At 46.0% G+C, this 22,702-nt stretch overlaps 2 protein-coding genes across 2 annotated transcripts in view; both read right to left on the bottom strand.

Moving 5' to 3' along the window:
- Positions 1-81: 81 nt before the first annotated feature.
- LOC118095347 (tRNA N(3)-methylcytidine methyltransferase METTL2) lies at positions 82-13,699 on the bottom strand. The gene is made up of 9 exons (XM_035136532.2): positions 13,559-13,699; positions 12,146-12,237; positions 9,490-9,863; positions 8,375-8,424; positions 6,988-7,048; positions 5,339-5,478; positions 4,514-4,620; positions 3,720-3,785; positions 82-1,195 (listed from the first exon to the last, which is right to left on the bottom strand). The coding sequence occupies exons 1-9, from the start codon at positions 13,648-13,650 to the stop codon at positions 1,002-1,004; spliced, it is 1,176 nt and encodes a 391-aa protein (XP_034992423.1). The 5' UTR covers positions 13,651-13,699; the 3' UTR covers positions 82-1,001.
- A 5,816-nt stretch (positions 13,700-19,515) lies between these two features.
- LOC118094583 (uncharacterized) overlaps positions 19,516-22,702 on the bottom strand; it is a 33,914-nt gene continuing 30,727 nt past the window's right edge. Inside the window, exons 23-25 of the mRNA XM_035135112.1 lie at positions 21,901-22,088; positions 20,533-20,637; positions 19,516-19,809 (exon numbers count right to left, since the gene is read on the bottom strand). Coding sequence (XP_034991003.1) covers positions 19,516-19,809; positions 20,533-20,637; positions 21,901-22,088 — 587 coding nt within the window. The remainder of the gene's footprint in view (positions 19,810-20,532; positions 20,638-21,900; positions 22,089-22,702) is intronic.

Raw genomic sequence — 22,702 nt, 5'->3', positions numbered from 1 at the left:
AAGACCAACTAAGTTTTTATTTTGGTATGAGCTTTCGTGTGCATGCACTTCTAAGAAGTGTGCATGCACACGAAAGCTCATACCAAAATAAAAACTTAGTTGGTCTTTAAGGTGCTACTGAAGGAATTTTTTTATTTTACTTCGACCCAGACCAACACGGCTACCTACCTGTAACTTTAACATGTTTTGTTTGCATTAAGTTCAGAATTGTTTTAAATATACTATAACTTTATAAAATTTGGTGGCTGGAGAGGGTTGTTCCGTTTTTTTCTAGCGTGCTTGTTGACCATGCGGTAACAATCACTTGTGCCAGTGAATATTTGTTAAAACAATGTGAAATTATTCTAGAAAGCTGCAAGCTTCCCAGTACATTTTCTTAGGCTCTTCCCCACCCCACCCACTGCCAATGCAGAAAAGTTATATTGTAGGTATAAGAAGGCATGGTTTCATAAACTCCATGGAGCAGTCAGAAACTGATGCAATGCTCTGAAACCCATGTTGATCTTGTTTAGATTTAGTTAAACAGCCAGACCTGCATACATGGGAGATGTTGGTCCGATGCACATTCCTGAATCTAAAAAAAACATTTGGTCTGATAAAAGTTCTTGCATCTGAAGAACGTTTGTTCAGCTCTGAAAAGTAGAGCTGACCATTTGCAAGGGACTTCCCCCTTTCCGGGTCAAGTAAGTGGCCAGAAGCAGGACTGTGCAGGAGAAGAAGGCGCCATCAAAACTAGGGAGTGCTGTTTTTGCAGGAATAAACTCACCTAATTCGGAAGGCGGCAAATGAATTGTGAGACAACAAAGTTGCATTACAGTTAATTGCAGGTACTTGGCAATTAACCACCCTGCAAACTAAAAAAATTCATTCCGTATCGGGGCTGGTGCCGGTAAACTTTGTGCCTCTAACAAGCACCGTGCAGTGCTGTTTGCTGTACCAAGTCTGCATTGAGTTGCCCAGCGTAATGGGGGCAACCGCCCAGGGGAGTGGTCCGAGTCTCGCTACGTGCAGCCACTAGGATGAAAGCTGCTCCGTTCTCCTATAGAGTCCTTGTCGTCCTTTGGCTTGCGATATTTACACTGGATCCAGACTCTGTACATGGTGATTTGTTTCCCTCTGTTCACTTGGAGGCGGCGGTCCACAATGTTCTGGGCTTTCTCCAAGCCTGCTGTAGAGAACAGCAAATCCAGCTCATCTAAAGGGACAGAGGAAAGAAATGCCTCCATTTTAAAGTATACAGCTGCAAGGCGGTTTGCGATGAAGATGGGGGAAAAACAAGATAACGACAACAATGAGCAATAAAACCAGTGATCTTTTAAAGAGACCGAAAGAGTAAAAAAGGCTTTGCCGCCCATCGAACTGGGCAGTGGCAAGGATAGGTGAACACCTCTTGGAAGAAGGACATTGTCAAGCAAGGAAAGGATTGGATGATCACTTTGGTGGGATTACGGTATTAACTTGTATTTTATATAAACACGGACAAGAATACAATACATCCACTTGTGCCTCATGGCATGTCACAGCGAGATGTATTGGAATATTAATTGTTCTGCTCAGTCCATTATATGACACCATACGACACCGGTCCTGAAAGACCTACACTGGCTACCAATACGTTTCCGAGCACAATTCAAAGTGTTGATGCTGAGCTTTAAAGCCCTAAACCAGTGTTTCTCAACCTTTTTTGGGCCGAGGCACACTTGTTCCATGAAAAAAATCACGAGGCACACCACCATTAAAAAAGTTAAAAATTTTAACTCTGTGCCGCCCTATATTGACTATATAATTATGACTGTAAGAAACACTTGCCAATTGCTGTGTTGGTTGCAATCTCCTGTAATAAGGCTTCACAAGCCGCTGATTTCTCTGCCAGCACAATCCTTTGCTCAGCAAGTTTCAGGTTGAGCTCATCCAGCCAGCTTCTTTAAGTTTGTCTAAAACCCTAGACTCTAAAACCACCCTCCAGTCGTTTGCACTGAGCTTTGGGAAAGAGGAGGAGAAATATTGCCATAAAGATGTGTCCTGTAAAAATATCCATTGGAACCCGTGCGACCCCCCGGGAGCAACGGGCCTGCCCCTCCTCAGTCCAGGCCAGGCGCCTCACCTTCTGCAGGGCGCGCACGTGCTCCTCGCCGAAGAGGCCGCTCACTCCATCGTAGACGCTGCTGGCTGCCCTCCAGAGGCTGTTCTGCTTGTCGGCCCGCGGCCTCGCGCCGACCAAGCCCCGGGCGCCGCCAGCAAGAGCGAGACAAACAGCAGCAGCAGCAACCGCCGGCCGCCTCTCACGTCCGAGGCCGTGGTGGTGGCTGCTGAGAGCTGCGCTCGCCCCGCGTCGTGACCATAGCTGCCAAGTTATCCCTTTTTTAAAGGGATTTTCCCTTATGCTGAATAGGCTTCCTCGCGAGAAAAGGGAAAACTTGGCAGCTATGGTCGTGACCCGGCCGACTTCCTTTCCGGCGGGTTAGTGCTGGCTATTGGCGGCCGCCAGGCACGTAACAATGCAAATCGCCCTTCTCGTCGCCGCACGTCGCGGCACACCAGCCAGCGTCTGTGCCGCGGAACAGCGGTTGAGAAACGCTGCCCTAAACGGCCTCAGCACAGTATACCTGAAGGAGCGTCTCCATCCCCATCATTCAGCCCGGACACGGAGGTCCAGCTCCGAGGGCCTTGTGGCGGTTCCCTCCCTGTGAGAATTGAAGTTACAGGGAACCAGGCAGAGGGTCTTCTCAGTAGTGGCACCCACCCTGTGGAACGCCCTCCCATCAGATGTCAAAGAAATAAACAATTACTTCACTTTTAGAAGACATCTGAAGGCAGCCCTGTTTAGGGAAGTTTTTAATGGTTGATGTTTTACCGTGTTTATAATATTCTGCTGGGAGCCCCCCAGAGTGGCTGGGGAGGCCCGCCCAGATGGCCGGGGTATAAATAATAAATTATTATTTGTCACAATAGCTGTAAAAGGGTTTTTTTTTTTAAAAAAAAAAGTCAGGCAAGCTTATATGGCAAAAGGCAATGGTGTGACATAATTCTGATTCCAGGCCATAAACCGCACCATGAATTGAGCCCAGAATATAATGTGATTTCGTTGACTGGTTCCAGTCTGAACGCTGGCAGGTATAAATTAATATTTTATCTGGAAGAGAAATACAGAATTAAAAGACCCTCTGGCCAGCCTCCTCCTACAAGACAGGACCGGCGACAACAAACCTCCACCCTCTCTACCCCGTTCAGACAGAGATTTCATGCAGAAATAATTTAAGAACCCTGTACACATTGATACAAGTGTTTGAAATACCCTCACTGCTCGGCGGCAACAAATCGTGTTCCGCATGAACCATAGTTTTCCCAATTCAGATGCCACAGAAACCCAGGAACGGTGATATGGAATATGGGAGCCTGCAGCATTTCCCAAACAACCAAACAGTATTCTTTGGCTGTGGCATTTGAATTGAGCCCATGTAAGTCTTAAGCTCTTTTTTTTAATCAGATCGTCAGGGTTTTTGCTTTTTAATAAACTGGTGTCCAGTTCTCCAGATCACTGCTCTACATGTGTAGAAAGGCCGCAATGGAAATGGCTCAGGTGCATCATGTTACCCACCCATCCCGCCGTCATTTCTTCTCCCTGCCACCTGAACTAGCATCTTCTAAAACATCATTTCTTGCCTGTTTTGGGCCAGAGACAGTGACCTCCGATTGATAAGGACTTGCAAGTTAGTTACCTTGTGTGAAAAAATAAACTCTGGTGCCATCTCCTCTCACGTAGAAATTATCAGCCAGACACTGACCTAAAAGAAAGGAATGAAAATTTTGACTGCAACTCAGTTCACTTTAAATTGCTGCTGCCTCCGAAATACAATGGCCTCCAAAACTATCAATGGCCAAGAATCTGCCAAAAGACATACAGAAGAAGTTTGCGGACTGCATGTTAAAAAACCCACCGAGCCGCCTTCCCCAGCCCTTTGCTTTTCCTGTTCCTCGTCCATATCAGAAGCTCACCCTCAATATGCTGCACACACATCTCAAAGGCCGCAAGGTTTTTAGCTGGGGCAATTAGAATAAGATCCACTATTTGACTATTGTTTCAAAACCTAAAATGCATTTTATATAATTGGCTTTTTTTTTGTATATCGTATTGTTGTTTTACTGCTGTGGCCGATGGCTGATGCAAATAAAGATTCATTCATTCATCTCACAGTGAGAGCAAATCAGGACATCGCCTGGTTTCAAATTACTTCCTCGTTCTGCTGCGTGGGGATGAAACAAGGTGGGCTTAGAGGCCCAAAAGTTAGCCTGTGTGAAAACAACAACATCCATCCCCGCTACCTAAAAGCAGAAGTTACGTCTGTCACTCTCTCACAAGCACACGTTGCAATTCTTTCAGCGGCTGGACCGTGTTTGTGCCTTAACTTCCCGGTGAAGGCTAGAAGTTTTGTTTCTCAAGCAACCGCTGAGATGCCGAGGGAGCGACTGCTTCCTTTATTAAACGGCAATACTGCCTGTTCCCTCCCCTTACCTTTTTTAAAGCGGAGTTGGGCTAGATCGTAACGGCCATAATCTCGTAATAAAATAATTCCGCCGGGTTTCAGAAGTTTGCTAAGTCTGTTGATTACACACTGCATTCTGTGGGAGAGAAACAAGAGGGAAAAGACTCGGCACCCACTGAAACATGCTAGTAATCTATCAACTATAAGAGAGTGGCAGGAGAAAGTAATTAGCTACATCGATTTGGCCAAATTGACAAATTCGATAAGGGGTGGTTCGAACAAAAAATTTAAAGAAAATTGGGAAAAATTTGGAATATATATAAAGGAACTTGGGTTTAAGAGAAATATCTTGTAAAGTTCCCAAGAGGAAGATAAGTAGAAGCAGCAAAAACGATTATAAATTTGAAGCCAGGAAGGAAGAGAAGGGGAAGTCGAAATGTATAAGAAGATAAGAATATAGGTGATTATGAAAAGGTATAAGTTAAGAATATTGTAGAAGATAGGTTAAACTATATTTGGATTTATATGATGGATTATTTGTGTATCTACTTTGTTTTATTTTAGTTGGATGTGTTGTTTTATTTTTATTTTTAAATCAATAAAGATTATTTTAAATTTAAAAAAGAAAAAAAAGAAACATGCTAGTAATCTATCTGCTCGGAATAACTAACTCGGAATAACTAGAATAATTCAGCATAGTTAACCCATGCGCTTACCGGTGGTCTAGATTTGCTGCAGTTATAAAAAATGAAACTTTGCAACATATCCCTCTCCCAAAAAAAACCCCACACACGCTGCTTTCGATATTAGGCAAGCACACACACAGCAACAGCAGAATGACATACTGTACTTACTTTTCTGGGAGAAGAGCGGAGAGGACGAAGATGAGAACCACAACGTCCACACTTTCGTCTGGCATTGGAAAGGGGGTCCCAGTCTCACAGAGGTCATGGACAAAGGCGAAGCAGCGAGAGGCGTCGTATTCTGGATGGGCCTGTATGTTCACACAAGCATTCTTTGAGCACACTTCACGTTCTACCCTCGCCGCAACCCTGCGTAACAGATTAAGCCGAGAAACCGCAGCCTGCCCGCGTCAACCCTACCTGTCGCAAAGTGCGGTTCAATTACGTGAGGCTTCCTCAAACCGGGCCCTCCAGATGTTTTGAGACTACAATTCCCATCATCCGTGACCACTGGTCTTGCTAGGGATCATGGGAATTGTAGGCCAAAAACATCTGGAGGGCCGAGTTTGAGGAAGCCTAAATTAGGTGGTATGTGGGAGGGGGCACTATATTTAGGATATATCTCACCTGTTCTCACTGGCTTTTGCCTGAAGGAATCTTTATTTGCTGCGTTCATTGCTGCTCCGTGTCCTGTTTTGAGCTGGGTGTATGTCTGTTTTATCTATTTATTACCACCGTCATCATCACTTTCATGACTTGAGGAAAGCTTTGATTCTTAAAGGTGGCATACAAAGCATTTTAAAGGAAAAAAAATTGCTGAATAGAGGTTTTTATCTTGATCATGGGTAGGCAAACTAAGGCCCGGGGGCCGGATCCGGCCCAATCGCCTTCTAAATCTGGCCCGTGGACGGTCCGGGAATCAGCGTGTTTTTCCATGAATAGAATGTGTCCTTTTATTTGAAATGCATCTCTGGGTTATTTGTGGGGCATAGGAATTCGTTCATTATTTCCCCCCCCCCAAAAAAATATAGTCCGGCTCCCCATAAGGTCTGAGGGACAGTGGACTGGCCCCCTGCTGAAAAAGTTTGCTGACCCCTGATCTTGATCTTCAAGGCCAAATATCCAAACCAAACACACGCCCTCCCATCAGATGTCAAGGAAATATCAACTATATGACTTTTAGAAAACATCTGAAGGCAGCTCTGTTTAGGGACGTTTTTAATGTTTGATGTTTTATCGCTTTATTATTATTATTATTATTATTATTATTATTATTATTATTATTATTATTATTTTGGGAGCCGCCCAGAGTTGGCGGGGTATAAATAATAAATTGTTGTTGTTGTTGTTGTCACACTGCTCTAATTTCTACATCTGAAACGAAGTATGCATCATATATTAAACTTGCCACACGGCACTTCATTAAACTGAGAATATTAATTTTTGCTCTTGTCATTTTGCTTATTTATGATAGAACTGCATATATGATTTTGTCATTTTTGTCTATTGCTATCTTCTGTGTTTATTGCTTTTGTCCTCCCTCTGGGATTGTAAAAACGAATAACAGGCTAGAAATACTGCAGAGAAAATAAATGAAGACAGCCGCTCCCAGAGGTCAAAGAGGAAGGCCTTCACCCAGCTCCTGCCAATGTTCTCCAGCGAGGTCTCTACTCACCAGCTACTAGGCAAAGAGTCAAAGGGCAAAAGCCTTCCTAGCATTAACAACAAAATTGTATTAAGCTACAACAGCAAAGGCCAAGGACTTTTAGAAATACAGTGGCATTTCCCACCTAGCCAAGACAATTAAACCACCTTTTTACCTGGACGAGCTCTACCGCTGTTTTGGAGAAGTCACAGCAATATACAAACAAGCCCGGATCGCTGAAACAAACCAGAGAAGACTGGTAAGGCAGATAGAACAGGGAACATACAGTACAGTGGTGCCTCGACTTACAAATTTAATCCGTTCTGAAGGCACCTTCGTAGGTCGAAAAATTCGTAAGTCAAAAAACGCCACTGTAAACGCGATTTCCCATAGGAATGCATTGGAAACGGAAAAAATTCGTAAGTCGAAGCAACCCCATCTAAAAATTCGTAAGTTGATAAAACCCTATCTAAAACTGCCGCGGTTTCCGTTCGGATGTCGAGAATTTTGTAAGCGTGCGGCCATTTGCCCCATTAGTAAGTCGAAAAATTCGGTTGTCTAGTCGTTTGTAAGTCGAGGTACCACTGTGTGTGGATTAAGGGTTAAAATTTACACTGTGCTATGATCTTAAAGAGAATTTTTACAAAGTGATGTATCGTTGGTACTTAACTCCTGAGAAATTATTCAGAATAAATGAAGATGTTTCAAATGCTTGCTGGAAATGCCAAGAACATGAAGGGACATTTTATCATGCTTGGTGGACATGGAAAAAGGCTAAAAAATACTGGATGTGGATACATACATTTCAAAGGTTTTAAAGGTTAATATTCAACCGATGCCAGAACTCGTTTCTTTTAGGGCTAACAGACCCACAGTTAGAAAAGGAAGATTACTCCAATACAGTGCGAGATTGCTATTTGCACAAAGATGGAAAGATACAGCCCTAGCCACTATAGAAGACTGGCTGATAAAACGATTGGACTTGGCCTGAGATAGCAAAGTTAACAGGTTCAACTGGAGAAAAATAATTACTGACGTTTGTTAAGGTTCTTATGGAAATTTCTTATGGACTTTTAGCATGAAAGAGGAACTGATCTTATCTGGATTTGAAGACAAAAAAAATGCTGGTTTATGAAAGATAGAATGGTTGGATCATAAGGAATGAATATCATATGTAGCTGCAGGACAGAGAACCGGAAGTCCAAGCAGTGTAAACAAAACCCCACATTGGCTCTGTTCTCTTTGGGGCTTCCAAGAGGGTTTGGGTGGTTTTTTTTTGTTTTTGTTTTAAATATACTTTTCAGGTTTATACATTTCACAAATTTAACAATCATTTTGACATTTCAAAACTTGAATTCCTTCCCCCTCTTTCTGCAGTTCCTTAAATTTATTTTTAATATCTTCTGCATATCCAAATTAACATAATTGGCTCATTTATTCATCTTCTTTAACTATATGCTCTTATGAAACTGCAGGTTATTGCAACAATCCTGCCAAAGTCTTAAAAACCATCCTATTGGTTTGTAAACCTCAGCGTACAATCTGCTTGCCGTCTCTCTTACTTGTTGGTTTGGAGGATGGGGAAAACGGTGTTTCCTGCACCACAGCCCACCTGCCAATAAAGCAAACATAGTGAATATTTTCAGCCATCGCAACAAAAGTTTATACCACGATACATTTGTCTTTAAGGTGGCACAAGATTTATTTTTCTTTTTTGCTACAACAAACCAGCATAGCTACCGCTCTAGAAATAATTTAATATAGTCAAGCCTCTCCTCTTATGCTCTCATTTAATGCCAAGATCAAATATATTTCTCCCTGGGTCAGCGACGGGGTGAGCTCTCGTTGCTCTGTCCCAGCTCCTGCCAACCTAGCAGTTCGAAGGCATGCCAGTGCAAGTAGATAAATAGGTATCACTGCAGTGGGAAGGTAAACTGCGTTTCCGTGCGCTCTGGCATTCGTCACGGTCCTCCATGTGCCAGTAGCGGTTTAGTCATGCTGGCCACATGACCTGGAAAGCTGTCTGTGGACAATCGCTGGCTCCCTTAGCCTGAAAGCAAGATGAGCACTGCAACCCCATATTCGTCTTTGACTGGACTTAACCATCTAGGGGTCCTTTACCTTTACCTTTATTTACAGGAGGGCTGCCTTGGGGTGTGGCTAACCAGGGCACCACCCCACTCTAAAACAAACTGCCATCAGGCCCCATGACTACACCCTCCTCTCCTCCACACAGGCTTCCTGCCTTTGGGGCATCACTCAGGGACCATGTTTGGCCCAGGGGCTGCCAGTTGCAGACTCCTTTAATCCCCCCCCCAACAATTATCTTGAAATTATGCCTCTCAAAACTACAAAAATCGTAATCATGCAGTGAAACTGAAAGGCATCGTGGCTGTATGCAGAGAAAGGGAAACTCGTCTAATAAAATGGCATCAAATAAGATTCATATGGCCATTGTGTCTACTGGCGCCCACTAACCACATCAACATAGAAACAAAACCTTTCATGTTCACAGCTAATATCTCTCCAATAACTATGGGGGGGGGGGAATCAATAGCACTGTTAAACTCCATCTGAGCCTCCCCAAGGCCTATTGTTGGTAGGCAGAACGCTGAGCTAAGTGGAACTATTAGCCCAACAAAGCATGCTTTGGTTCCGATTCACTGTGTGCAGTTACCTCTAGTATTCTGTAAGTAGCAGATGACCCTGGGAAGTCTCTTAGTTTTTGTTCCTCCAGTTTCTGCGCTGCCACTTCTGTTTGCATTTGGGGGCTGGAGTTACAACTGTTTATCTCCGAGTTCTGATGCTCCAAGATCCCAGTCTCAAGTGAACTAAGTCCATTGCCCCAGCACTCCTGAAGGCCTGAGCCTTTTGTGTTTTTCGCAGCAGCAGCAGCAGCCTCAGAAACACACACGCCAACCGCCCTGGCATTCTGGTTTGGAGCCAACTCAGGGAATTCGGTGAACAGCCAGTGCCGGTCCTTGAAAAACCCGCCTTCGTGGGTTTTGTAAAAGTCATTCCAATACTTGCTGGCACTGATCTCATAAGCATCTGCAAAGAAGATGGCAGCGTAAAAGTGAGACAAACTCCAGTCCAAGCCCTTGACCAGAGAAGGAGCTTTGCAGTTTAGGAGACAACACCTTAAACCTAGAAGAAACTCCCAATGGTTTTTGAAAGTTAAGCCAGCTAAATAATTTTTCCTTCAAACTCACTTCAAGGAAGCAAATCCCAGAAGACGTATTTCGCTATGTAACTGTTCCCAGTGACTTAGGTTTCCAAACATCTCCCCAGGATCCATTCTCATTTAATAACTTCCTATTTGCAAAAACATCCTCCATAGATTGATTCATGTGTCACATATTAAAAAAGGCAGGCTGTGGGTCTGATTTTAACATCAAAAGGGGTGTGTGGGTGAGGGGAGCCAAAATCCTCCCTTCCTACAGTCCACCACGTCAAGCACTTTGCACCTAGCTTGGTTAATTTCTGCTATCAGAGCTGAGTTGAGGAATATGACAGATTGAGTCCCCAATCACGGAGAGTTCAACTCCCCTTAACTGTTTACACCAGTGGTTCCCAACAGGTGGTCCGGGGACCCCCAGGGGTCCACGAGCTATGCCAGAGGGGTCCGCAAGATGCTATTAGAATAAAAAATATATTAAATATATTTCGTATGATAACAGATTTTTTGTTTTGGCTGCTTCCTGCATGAGCAGAGTCTAGTGCAAAACTAGAATTAGATAGGCAGTAGTTCTGCTGTATGTCGTTAGGTGGCGCTTTACAAACACTACTGTTTTGCAAAGAGGCAGCGCGCGCATTCTACTAACGCTCACCTCCCCAAGATGCTTTGCGCGTGTTGGCTTCATTTGTGTGCTACTGCGCAGGTACCCTGTCTTCTCCATTCCCCTCCCTCATCCCTGGCGCACGCTGCCTCTTTGCAAAACAGTAGTGTCTGTAAACAAAGCATTGTTTTTCGTGGAAGCTACAGTTCGCGTAGTTAAAAATGGACCGTTGGTTAAAAAGTGGTTCGTTAAAATGACAAAGGCCTACAGATGAAGAGGAAGATAATGCATTTGATGTTCAAGCAAGTAAGTCAGTGACTCTCAAACCGATGTTGTCAGTGTCCATTGAACCTAAATCGTCGGCGTCCCTTGAACCTAACCCTTCCAAGATCAGTGTTAATCTTACTGGAAAAATTAGATTAGGAATTAGGAATTAGATTTAGGATTAGGAATTAATGGGGGTCCTTGTCACAATAGCAGCTTGATGAGGGGTCCTCGAGAAAATTTTGTTGGGAGCCCCTGGTTTACACCTTTGGATGTTAAGATCAGACCTGCACACACCCACCCACCCAGCCCAGTTTATGCCTGAATGGGGAAGACAAATATGATGGGTTGCCACCATCGTATCTGTTTTGACAAACATACCCAGACCCGTAAAAGCTATTCTTTGTGGTATTAGGTCAAGCCAGTAGCTGTTGGGAGATAATTTCCAGAAACCCGTGTACTAAAAATAGGGGTGGGGGCATTCTATACACAGGACAGTCAAATATGTACGGTACTAATATTTATGTTTTGATTATTTTTATTATGTATTGTGCTCTGTACACCGTAACTTTGTGTTGTGAACTGCCCTGAGATTTACGGGTATAAGGCAGTATACACCTTATATTTAATAAACAAATAAACAAATATTCCAATATTAAGGAGAACCCATACTCCAGACCTGTCATGGAACTGGTGGGCACCTCAAAATGCACAAGCAGCAGAAGGGTGGGCTAAAATATCCCCCTGCTTGCTTTGCAAGCTTTCTTGCATACAGATGTGGAAACCTCCATGCGAGTTCTGTGATGCTACGTTACACATGAAGATTTAGAAGGCTTCTCAGGATGTTCGAATTGGGCGGTACTTGGCATGATTAGCTCTTCATCAGTTTTCAAATATTCAAAATAACTGGTGTGAGCCATTGGATTGGGAGACTTAAGCACAAGATCTAGCAAACACAGATTTAGTGTGCAAGCACATCTCGCCTTCCTGTGTAAAAAGGGAAAACGGCAACAAAACCAGCAGCGTTCCAAGCAGCACAACCCTTTGAGGCTGACTTGTGAGAATGCTGAAGTTAATAGCGATTTGGAACTTTGCTTCACAAACACAAGTCCCAATGGAACAAAACTGCCATATGAGTCACACAACGAATCTACAGGCATGATCCTCCAGCGTAACGCTAAGACACTAATTCGCTCTGCTGACTTCAGTGGGGCTTAATCACACCTCATTTCTTCTGGACTGGCTAGAGATACCACCCCCAGAAGAGGTGATATCACACACTAATAATACCTTGCTGATCTTGTGGCACAAACTCTGTGCTGTTCTCTTGGACCTTCGCTTGCGCTGCGGCTTCCTGCTCCTTGGACCACTCCACGTTATCCCTGCGGGCAGGAAAGAAGTATTTATCTGGTTTCGTTAACCCTAACCTCCGGAATCCATCTGCGCTGAGCTAGCCTCGCTTGCAAGTGTACCATTGGCTCCCAGTACGTTTTCGAGCACAATTCAAAGTGTTGGTGCTGACCTTTAAAGCCCTAAACGGCCTCGGCCCAGTATACCTGAAGGAGCGTCTCCACCCCCATCGTTCTGCCTGGACACTGAGATCCAGCTCCGAGGGCCTTCTGGGAGTTCCCTCCCTGCGAGAAGTGAAGCTACAGGGAACCAGGCAGAGGGCCTTCTTGGTGGTGGTGCCCGCCCTGTGGAACGCCCTCCCATCAGATGTCAAATAAATACAGTGGACCCTCTGGATATGAATTAAATTCATTCTGGGAGTCCGTCCGCATCCCGAAAAGTCTGTAGGCAGAGGCGTTGCTTCTGCGCATGGCGCGCAGACCGCTTCTGTGCATGTGTGCGTGGTGAAACCTGGAATAATAATAATAAATAATAATAAATTTTTATTTATACCCCGCCCTCCCCAGTCAAAAACCGGGCTCAGGGCGGCTCACACCAACAGAGCTTCTGTTGTTTGCTGTGTTCGTAACCCAAACGTTACGTATCCAGAGCGGTATGTAACTAGAGGGTCCACTGTAAACAGCTATCTGATGTTTGGAAGACATCTGGGCAGCCCTGTTTAGGTAAGTTTTTAATGACTGATGTTTTAATGTATTTTTAACCTTTTGTTGGAAGCTGTCCAGAGTGGCTGGAGAAACCCAGCCAGATGGGCAGGGTATAAATAATAAATAAAGAAAAAATAATATTATTATTATTAACCAGCAGACAAACTGGCCTCAAAGATCTAGGGCAGGCACCCCCAAACTTCGGCCCTCCAGATGTTTTGGACTACAGTTCCCATAATCCCTGACCACTGGTCCTCTTAGCTAGGGATCATGGGAGTTGTAGGCCAAAACATCTGGAGGGCTGCAGTTTGGGGATGCCTAATCTAGGGCAACATAGTCCTGAACAACTGTGTTAATCTGGGGGTGGGGGTGGGGGCCGGGACTGACAGATTCTGGAATGAAAGACAAGCTTTGCCAACAAAAATCGGAAGCGACCCGAGGGTCATCTAGCCCAACCCCCTGCAATGCTAAAGCATCTATGACAGATGGCCATGCTTAAAAACTTCAAAGCGAGGAGAGTGCACGACCTCCTCTTTCACTGTAAACTCCACGCGGGCAGGGACCTTCCTCCATGGTTTTGATGGCAGCTAGATTGGTATAATGCGGAAAAACTCGCCCCGCAGTCCTCATTTCCCCCTCTCCTCCTTACCAGGCGTTGTGCTGGAAGAGGCGAGCCGGGTCGGTGAGGAAGCGGTTCCCAAACTGCTTCCTTCTCCTCCCGTCCTGGTTGGGCGCCGCCATAAGCACGAGAGCAATAAAGCAGAGAGGAAGGAAGGCGGGAGGGAACTGAACCCGGAAGCAGACCGCAGTGTGACGCTTCTACCTTTGCGAAGAATAGGAAAAGACGCGCGGAATGCGCAGGCGCGAGGGCAGTCGGGTGGGCCGGCGCCTCCTTTCTCCGCGTTTAATTTTCGCGGCGGCGCGCTTCCTTGCGAGGACCATAATGAGAACTATCCAGCCCCGTCTAAGCTTCCCGACTTGTAGAACTAGAAACTTGCAGAGCGGCACGTGGAGTGGATGGCGCTTTTCAGTAGATTGTTGTATTTCCCTCCGCCTAGAGGAGGGAAGTCTCTCTGCATAAAAAATAGAGCAACTGAACTGGGTCAAGCCGGAAAAGGTCCAGTATCCCATCTTCTCGCAATGGGTACAGGATTGCAGCCTTGGGTGCCTTGCGAGGAACGTGCAGTCCATTGGCCCTGAGAAATCAGAATGGGGTGTAGAACTCTGATTATGCAATAGTTTTTTTTTTTAAAGGCAGGTTGCTACACACCTTTAGGCTGCGAAGGCGGGATGGGGAGTGTAGGAAGAAAGCAAGACTACCAGTAATGAGAAGGTACGGCTTCAGTGCCCTGCATTCATTTGGTGTCCCCTCCACCTTGACTACCACAAGCAGAATAAAATTTAAAAAATTCTTCCAGCAGCACTTTAAAGACCAACTAAGTTTGTCATTGGTATGAGCTTTGGTGTGCATGCACACTTCTTCAGATACCTGAAAATGCATCAAACAGCAGTATTTCTCAATAAGTGTGCATGCACACGAAAGCTCATACCAATGACAAACTTAGTTGGTCTCTAAGGTGCTGCTGGAAGGAATTTTTTTATTTTGTTTCGACTACGTCAGACCAACACAGCTACCTACCTGTAACAAGCAGAATAGTTATGTAGCGGCTTGAAGCACAATGTCACTTCCTCCCTCATTGCATTTCAGGTTGCATTTGCATGTTGCTGTACACGCCAAGAGAAGGGGTTGAAATGCCTCCACCTGATGCACAATATCTGCTTGGTATTCCCATACCTGCAACCCCTGTGGACTATTCATGAAGCTGTCATTTGCCCACATGCAATGGATGTCTCAAATGTACACACTGCAAAGTGAATGTGGCTCCCGTTTTCAAATCGCATGGAAGCTGTTTTGAGGGGAAATGCATCAAACAGCAGTATTTCTCAATAAACTACTGGGGAGGCATGTATGGATTGCTGCTAATGGCATGCATGTATAGGATTGCCGGAATTTCACGGACATAGCCAGAGTACTGAAATCAGAAGCAGTATCTGGGCATGTGCTGTGGTCCATGGGGTCACGAAGAGTCGGACACGACTAAACAACAACAACAACAATCTGGGCATAAATAGCTAAAAATGTCTGGGAAAATCTGGACATATGGCAACCCATGTCGGCAGTGTCGTTTTTTTTTTTGTTTTTTTTTTAAAATATATTTTATTAAATTTCCAATTAAAACCAATTATATCACATTCATTATTTCAAATTATACACATATATATATCAATCAAACCGAATGTTATGCCAAATCGTCTAAAGAATTTTTTATTTGGGTTCCCATGCTTCAAGAAATTGGGGATTCCTCGCAACCGTCCACTGCCGTCTTTTTTCTAAAGTTCAAATCGTCCTCCAAGTTCATAATAATCCAGATCTTCCCCTTACAGTCACATAGATGTTTTCCACTTTCAACCGATTGTTTCCCAGCTGCTGAGATAAATATCAAACGAGGTTTCACAAATGTTCTTTCTCCTGTGTGGGTTAATCAGTCCAGCCTCCCCATAAATCTTCTTAGTCTGTAGCTCCCTGTTGCGTCGAAGCAGCGCCATCTTAAAAAGCTCAAATCACTTTCGTTTTCTCTCATAGCCATGAAGATTAACGATCTTTATAAAATTTACAGCTTTTCCAGGCAGAAGACCCAAACATCAAACCATAAACTCTTGGTAAATTAATGGATCTCCTTGCCCTATAGCTGAACTTAGCTTCAGGTCGCTGCTCCAATTCAAAGTGCGTCACAGCTCATAAATCCTCCGAACGCGTCCAGGACTCCTTCCGTCCGACTAGGGGGGGGGGCTTTTCTCATCGGCAACTCCACATCTTTAAAAAATATGCTCAGTAACAACAGTTTATAAAGTTCAACTCACACAGTCTTTTGCTTCTCTTTCACTCCAAACAAGCCAGGACATCGCGTCTGGGAAGGTACGAAGTAACTCATATGAAGAAAAATAAAACTCCATTCCCTTATCGCTCTGTCCCCATCAATCCTTCTTCCAGATGATATACAGCCTTTAACTCCTCTCCCTCAGCAGCATAGATTTCTCAGCAGTAAACAGCGCTTCTTCCCCTCCTTCTGAAGTATGTCCATAGATTTAAGCCTAATTATCTTCTTTAACCATGGAAATCCCCGCCATGCAGATTAGCGTCCGGGAGTCCTGGCCCTCGTAAGTGCTTTTCAGCCCAAGCTCCCCCCACTCCATAAACAGTCGGAGTGGGTCTGGGGGCATCGCGGGCCAGCGGCCCCTCTCCATAACCCCCGGAGAGGGTAGGGGGTTGGCAGTGTCGTTTTTGTTGATGTTCATTAAAAATAGCTCAAAAGCTTCATTTTTAAACTGCAATTTTGCCATAAAAGCTCAACAACTTTGGGGAAACTAAAAAGAAGCTTAACAACGTTTGTGTCCAGATAATCATTTTTTGAAATATGGCAAACCTATGTGCATGTTGTTGTTTAGTCATTTAGTCGTGTCTGACTCTTCGTGACCCCATGGACCAGAGCACGCCAGGCATTCCTGTCTTCCACTGCCTCCCGCAGTTTGGTCAGACTCATGTTGATAGCTTCGAGAACACTGTCCAACCATCTTGTCCTCTGTCGTCCCCTTCTCCTAGTGCCCTCAATCTTTCCCAATATCAGGGTCTTTTCCAAGGATTCTTCTCTTCTCATGAGGTGGCCAAAGTATTGGATCCTCAGTTTCAGGATCTGTTCTTCCAGCGAGCACTCAGGGCTGATTTCCTTAAGAATGGATAGGTTTGATCTTCTTGCAGTCCATGGGACTCTCAAGAGTCTCCTCCAGCACCATAATTCAAAAGCATCAATTCTTCGGCGATCAGCCTTCTTTAAGGTCCAGCTCTCACTTCCATATATCACGACTGGGAAAACCATAGCTTTAACAATACAGACCTTTGTTGGCAAGGTGATGTCTCTGTTTTTTAAGATGTTGTCTAGGTTTGTCATTGCTTTTCTCCCCAGAAGCAGGCGTCTTTTAATTTTGTGACTGCTGTCACCATCTGCAGTGATCATGGAGCCCAAGAAAGTAAAATCTCTCACTGCCTCCATTTCTTCCCCTTCTATTTGCCAGGAGGTGATGGGACCAGTGATCCTTCATAGATCACTGCCTTGTTGCGGTGAAGGGGCTTGAATAACTCAGAGAAGCTATGAGCTATACCGTGCAGGGCCACCCAAGATGGACAGGTCATAGTGGAGAGTTTTGACTAAACGTGATCCACCTGGAGCAGGAACTGGCAAGCCACTCCAGTATCCCTGCCAAGAAAACTCCATGGACAAATGCAACCTATGTGCATACTCGGCTTCAAATACCAGCAGCAGGAGTGCAGTGGAACCAGAATTAAGCAGTAATGTGTATACAATCTAAATCAGGGGTCAGCAACCTTTTTCAGCTGTGGGCCGGTCCACCGTCCCTTGGACCATGTAGTGGGCCGGACTATATTTTGAAGAAAGGAATTAACAAATTCCTATGCCCCACAAATAACCCAGAGATGCATTTTAAATAAAAGCACACATTCTATTCATGTACAAACACGCTGATTCCCGAACCGTCCGCTGGCCGGATTGAGAAGGCGATTGGGCTGCATTCGGGCCCCGGGCCTTAAGTTGCCTACCCCTGACCTAAATTGTGCAGAAACATACACGTGTTGCAGAATCTTTTAAGAAGCACGCTGTAAACCCAGACCTGATAAGTCTCACTCAACTTTCAAATATGGCCGAATTAGATTTTTTTTGGGGGGGGGCATGAATCCTCGCTGCCATCTATGTCTCAATGTTTCATACTTTCCCCCATTTTGATGATGCCCCAAAAGATTTCATTCACCTAAAGGAGAACCTCGGCAAAGCAAGAACTGCTGGAGAGACACAAATGAGCATCATGGACTATGGCTATAGAACATATTCTTTCCTTCAGGTGTTGTCAGTTTCTAGTCCAGGGGTCCCCAAACTACGGCCCCCGGGCCGGATGTGGCCCAATTGGCCTCCCAATCCGGCCCACGACGACCCCCGCCGCCCGCTGCCGCCGCCTGCTCTTACGGCGCGCGGCGCGGCGGCGATCTTCAAAATCGGCAAAAAATCGCCGAAAATCCTTTGTGCGCATGCGTATGGGCCTCTCCCGACCCAGAAGAGGTCATTTCCGATGCACTTCCGGGTCGGGGGAGGCCCATACGCATGCGCACAAGCGATTTTCGGCGATTTTTTTCGACCACGTGCGTGTGCGCATGCGCACGGGCGCGCACTCCCCCGCCCTCCGGCCCGCTGCGCGCGCACTCCCCTGCCCTCCGGTAAGTCTGGGGACCCCTGTTGTAGTCTTTTCTGGCCTCTCTCCCACCGCAAAGGTCCCTCCCTGTTATCCAAGGACTGCAGTCGTCGTCCCCTTTTCTGAGACTCATTCCTAGAGAAAAAGCAATTATTTTGCCTAGCCTGTGCTTGAGAATATATACAAGGCATAATTTCTCGTCAGCAAAATAAGAAGAGCAACAATGGCTCACTTCACAGTTTTCTAGGAAGGATTAACAAGGTAGTGCCCATCCCCTTGTACAATAGGATTCTATGATTCTAAGTACTTCTCTATAAATATGAATCGGGATGATTGAGGTGCGGGAATTTTTCCGCAAAGGGTTGTGTGGAAATCCCAAAGTTTGAAGTTTAGAATGTCAGGTTTTGCTTAAAGTTCAGTCTAAGTTCAGTCTGTACTGTAGAAAGTGTATTAACCTATGGTCTGTGTGTGTGGTTTGGGAATTTCACGGTTGGGGAAAGAACAGCGCTCTCCAGGGTCGTCAAGACTGCGGAGAGGATAATTGGGTGCACTCTTCCCACTTTGTATCAAATCTATGCCTCCAGGTGCTATAAGAAAGCTACAGATATTGTGCAGGGTAGTGTGCACCGCGGAAATGATCTCTTTCAGCTTCTGCCTTCTGGAAGGAGGTATGGGGTCATAAAGACCAGGACTAGCCACCTGAGAAATAGCTTCTATCCAAGAGCGATTTCAGTTTTAAATGCAGCGAAAGGCAGTCTGTGAGGGAGGATCTGTATTCAGTTATGGGGCATTGAGAGTTTTAGGGGGTAAATCAGGAGGGGTAGTAGAGGTTTTTTTGGGGTTATTTATGTATAGGCAGGATGGGTAGCGAGTCAATATGTATTTTTTTGGATAGTAGGTTGATGGTGGTTGTAAATCTGATGTAGATGTTCAATTTCGTTGTTCTGCATGGGACAATGACAATAAAGATGATCGTATCGTAAAAGTGGATCCCTGTTTGTTTACGAGAGGTGGGGGATCTATGGAGATGCTGTTAAAATGCCCAGCCACTTCCTGCTTTCCCTTTCCCTCCTAGTTGGGCAAGACTCAGGAACTGGAGAAAAGCAGAAGCAACGACACAGGAGGTTTGCCTTTTCTACCTTAATTTCTCACTGTATTTTGCCAGTGTACAAAGGTGAAGCCCTGCATCTCCCAACATGGGAGTTGCGTCCCGGATGCCAGCCCGAGATCCTCCTATGGAACGCCCTCTGGTGAAGAGGAGGATGCCACAGTAAGCAACATCTGGGGGGGCTACTTCTTGCTTCCTTTTTGCCTCCCGCCTGCCTTGATCAGATTTTCCCCGGCAGCGGATGACCGGCAGCTGTCCTGATACGTTTTCCTGTCATATTCTCGGAGTTCTCGGGGCGTCAGCAGTTCCTGGCAGACGTTCCATGACCAGGAGTACGTGGAGAAGGTCTGGTAGAAGCTGGGGTTCCCCGCGTCCAGCCCAATCTCTGCACCGCGCACTCTCTTCCAGAGTTTCAGGGACTTCTCACGCTCACGGAGAGCGATTGCCATCCGGTATGCGTCTGTTGCTTTCTTCACCTGAGTGGGAGACAGGTTGGAAGGGGAGATGAAGCTGTCAGAACAGTAATGGCTAACGGCAAGGGAAATTTTACGCAGACTGGAAGTTAATCAGTGTGCCCTAGTCAGGCATTCCTCCCTCTAGCCCTGCCTCGCCACTGCATCCCCCTGTGAGCTCCAACAGCACACTGTCCACACATGGGGGGGAAGATATGAAGGAAGAACGGCTTCCAAACATGCCTAGGCTGTGCTCACTGCAGCTTACTGAAATCAGTGGGGCAAGTTAGCCACGGCTCCAGCTGAAGCTCCATTGATTTCGGCGGCACCTGGGCAGCAATCCTGTTGCCACTCTGCCAGGAGAAAGTTCCATTCTACTCGGACATGTTAGGATCCCACCATATGGACATGTGGCTTAGACAGAACCCAACCTACTGAAGGGTGCCAGCCCTTAACCTCTCTTTGGATCATTTGGGCTGATTTTCTTTCTTACGTAAGGACTAAAGAACATGGCTTATCGCCCACCTTCAACGCATGAGCATCTATGGAGCAGTATACTAGAATGGAAATCTTTTGGCAACTCCTGGTCTTTTTATAATAATCTATATTGTTGCAGGGAATGGGGGCAGGGGGACTGTTTTGGGGAAGTTGTTATCATTTCTGCATGTTTCCTTTCGCTTTCCTGTTTGTGTTTTTCTATGCTTGCTGGAAAATCAAGAATACATATACATATATATACTAGCATACCTCCCGCCGGATCTCTTCCAGATTGTCGAAAGTAAAACGCCGCTTTCCATGTGTCAACTGTGGTGTGAGATTGAGGGAGAGCTTTTTGGGCTTGTTGGATTTAGGCTGTACAGAGAAGAATGAAAGAAAGGAAAAGGGAAAGAAAACAAAAGCTTAACCATCAAGTCTGGAAAGACCAGCAGCAGCGGCGGAGCGTATGCCCACACACCACATTTCAGGGTAGGAAAGGGGTGAGAGGAAGCTGCTGCCCACGCTCTTCATACTCTCCGCAGCATGGGACAGCAGCTGGCAGCTTTGCCGCTCACTCTCCCTGTGCTCACTGCTACCGGGGCAGGCTATGGGCGAGGTGGGATGCTCTCCACCGCCGGCTCAGCTACTGCAGCCAGGCACAAGGTGCTTTGCAGCCAAGGAGGGTGGGTGGCCTGATCTGGGGACACAGCTGCTGTGCCAGGCACAAGCACAGCAGCCAAGGAGCAGCTCCTTCTGGTGCATAGCTAGGCTCTGATGAAGGAGCCTGCTGCGGGGGTGGGGGTGCCTGTTTGAGCCCCCTCTCAATATTGTGCCCGGGGCCACCGCACCCCGCACACCTCTGACTGGCAGCATAAAAAGTGTTGGCACATTCCCACCCCAATTTGGGAAGATGTCCATGCAAACATGGTAAAGGTAAAGGGACCCCTGACCGTTACATCCAGTTGCGGACGACTCTGGGGTTGCGGCGCTCATCTCGCTTTACTGGCCGAGGGAGCCGGCGTACAGCTTCCAGGTCATGTGGCCAGCATGACTAAGCCGCTTCTGGTGAACCAGAGCAGCACACGGAAACGCTGTTTACCTTCCCGCTGTGGTGGTGCCTATTTATCTACTTGCACTTTGACGTGCATTCGAACTGCTAGGTGGGTAGGAGCTGGGACCGAGCAACGGGAGCTCACCCCGTCGCGGGGATTCGAACCACCGACCTTCTGATCGGTAAGCCCTAGGCTCAGTGGTTTAACCCACAGTGCCACCCACGTCCCTGCATGCAAACATAGTAGTGCTCAGCAAAAAGATTGGTTGAGAATTATAGAGATTGAGATTAGGTAAATCTAATGGGTGTGATTGACAATGAACAAAAATCATTAGGATCTGTTTCATATTTTTTTAAAAAAATCAATCCATCTGGGTCTGTACTGTATTTGGGGAAAATAAAGTGACGTAAAACTTCCGTGCCCACTCATCCAAATAAAACTAAACTGGGAGGCGCTGCTGCTGAAACCTCTTATTCCTTGAAAATGGGGAACACAGACTGTAATGTGTATTCCAGAGTTTCATTGCGTGTGACATTGGAAACAGCTGCTAGGTCTGAGCCTGGTGCAGAGGGTATCCTGCTCTCACCTCTTGCTTTACCCATCTTTTCTTATGGAAGAAGTGGTCCTCAAAAGAGGAGATGGGCTCCTGCCTCCTCAGCTGCTCCAGCCTCTGGAGATTCTTCTTTGGCCTTCCTGCCATCGTGGTGTCTTGGTTGGGGATCAGGGGGAAGATGGGCACCTGAGAATAGGGGCTCTCTGACGGGGCAATTTTTTCTGGCAAAACAGGAAAGGAAAAAGGAACCAAATGTTAGGAAAGGGTGTGCCTGAGGTAGGAGAGAAGCAAAGCGAGGTCTGGATCGAGCAGGAAGGCCATGGGGCAGTGGGCAGGTCTCCTGCCCCCTCAAATAACCCTGCCCTTTCCCCCTCACACCCAGAAATGCCTTCCCAGAGAACCCCTCCGTGATGCACCCCTTCTGGCATCAAATCCCTTCCCCAAACCCACCTTTTCTACAAAGCCAACCCTTAGGCCCAATATACTGCTGTAACAAAGTGTAAATGCATGGAACCACACTGTGCATCCATTCATCCAGCTAGCAAATTATAGGCTGAGTCTCTTGGGACACAGACCTGTCCTCTTATGCCCTGTGGTGAGAGCCAGTGTGGTGTAGTGGTTCGAGTATTGGACTAGGACCTGGGAGAACGGGGTTCAAATCCCCACTCGTCCATGAAGGTCACCTTGGGCCACTCATTGCCTCTCAGCCTGACCCATCTCAGAGGGTGGCTGTGTGGGGATTAAACAAGGAAAGGGAGAACCATTGACACCACCATGGGCTCCTTGGAGGAAAAGGTGGGATAATAATGCAATAAATTAATAATAACAATAAATG

This window comes from Zootoca vivipara, chromosome 13 (assembly GCF_963506605.1).
Source record: "Zootoca vivipara chromosome 13, rZooViv1.1, whole genome shotgun sequence".
NCBI classification, from domain to species: Eukaryota; Metazoa; Chordata; class Lepidosauria; order Squamata; family Lacertidae; genus Zootoca; species Zootoca vivipara.
The sequence above is the reverse complement of the archived record's forward strand: the minus strand, read 5'-3'. Positions and strand labels throughout refer to the sequence as shown.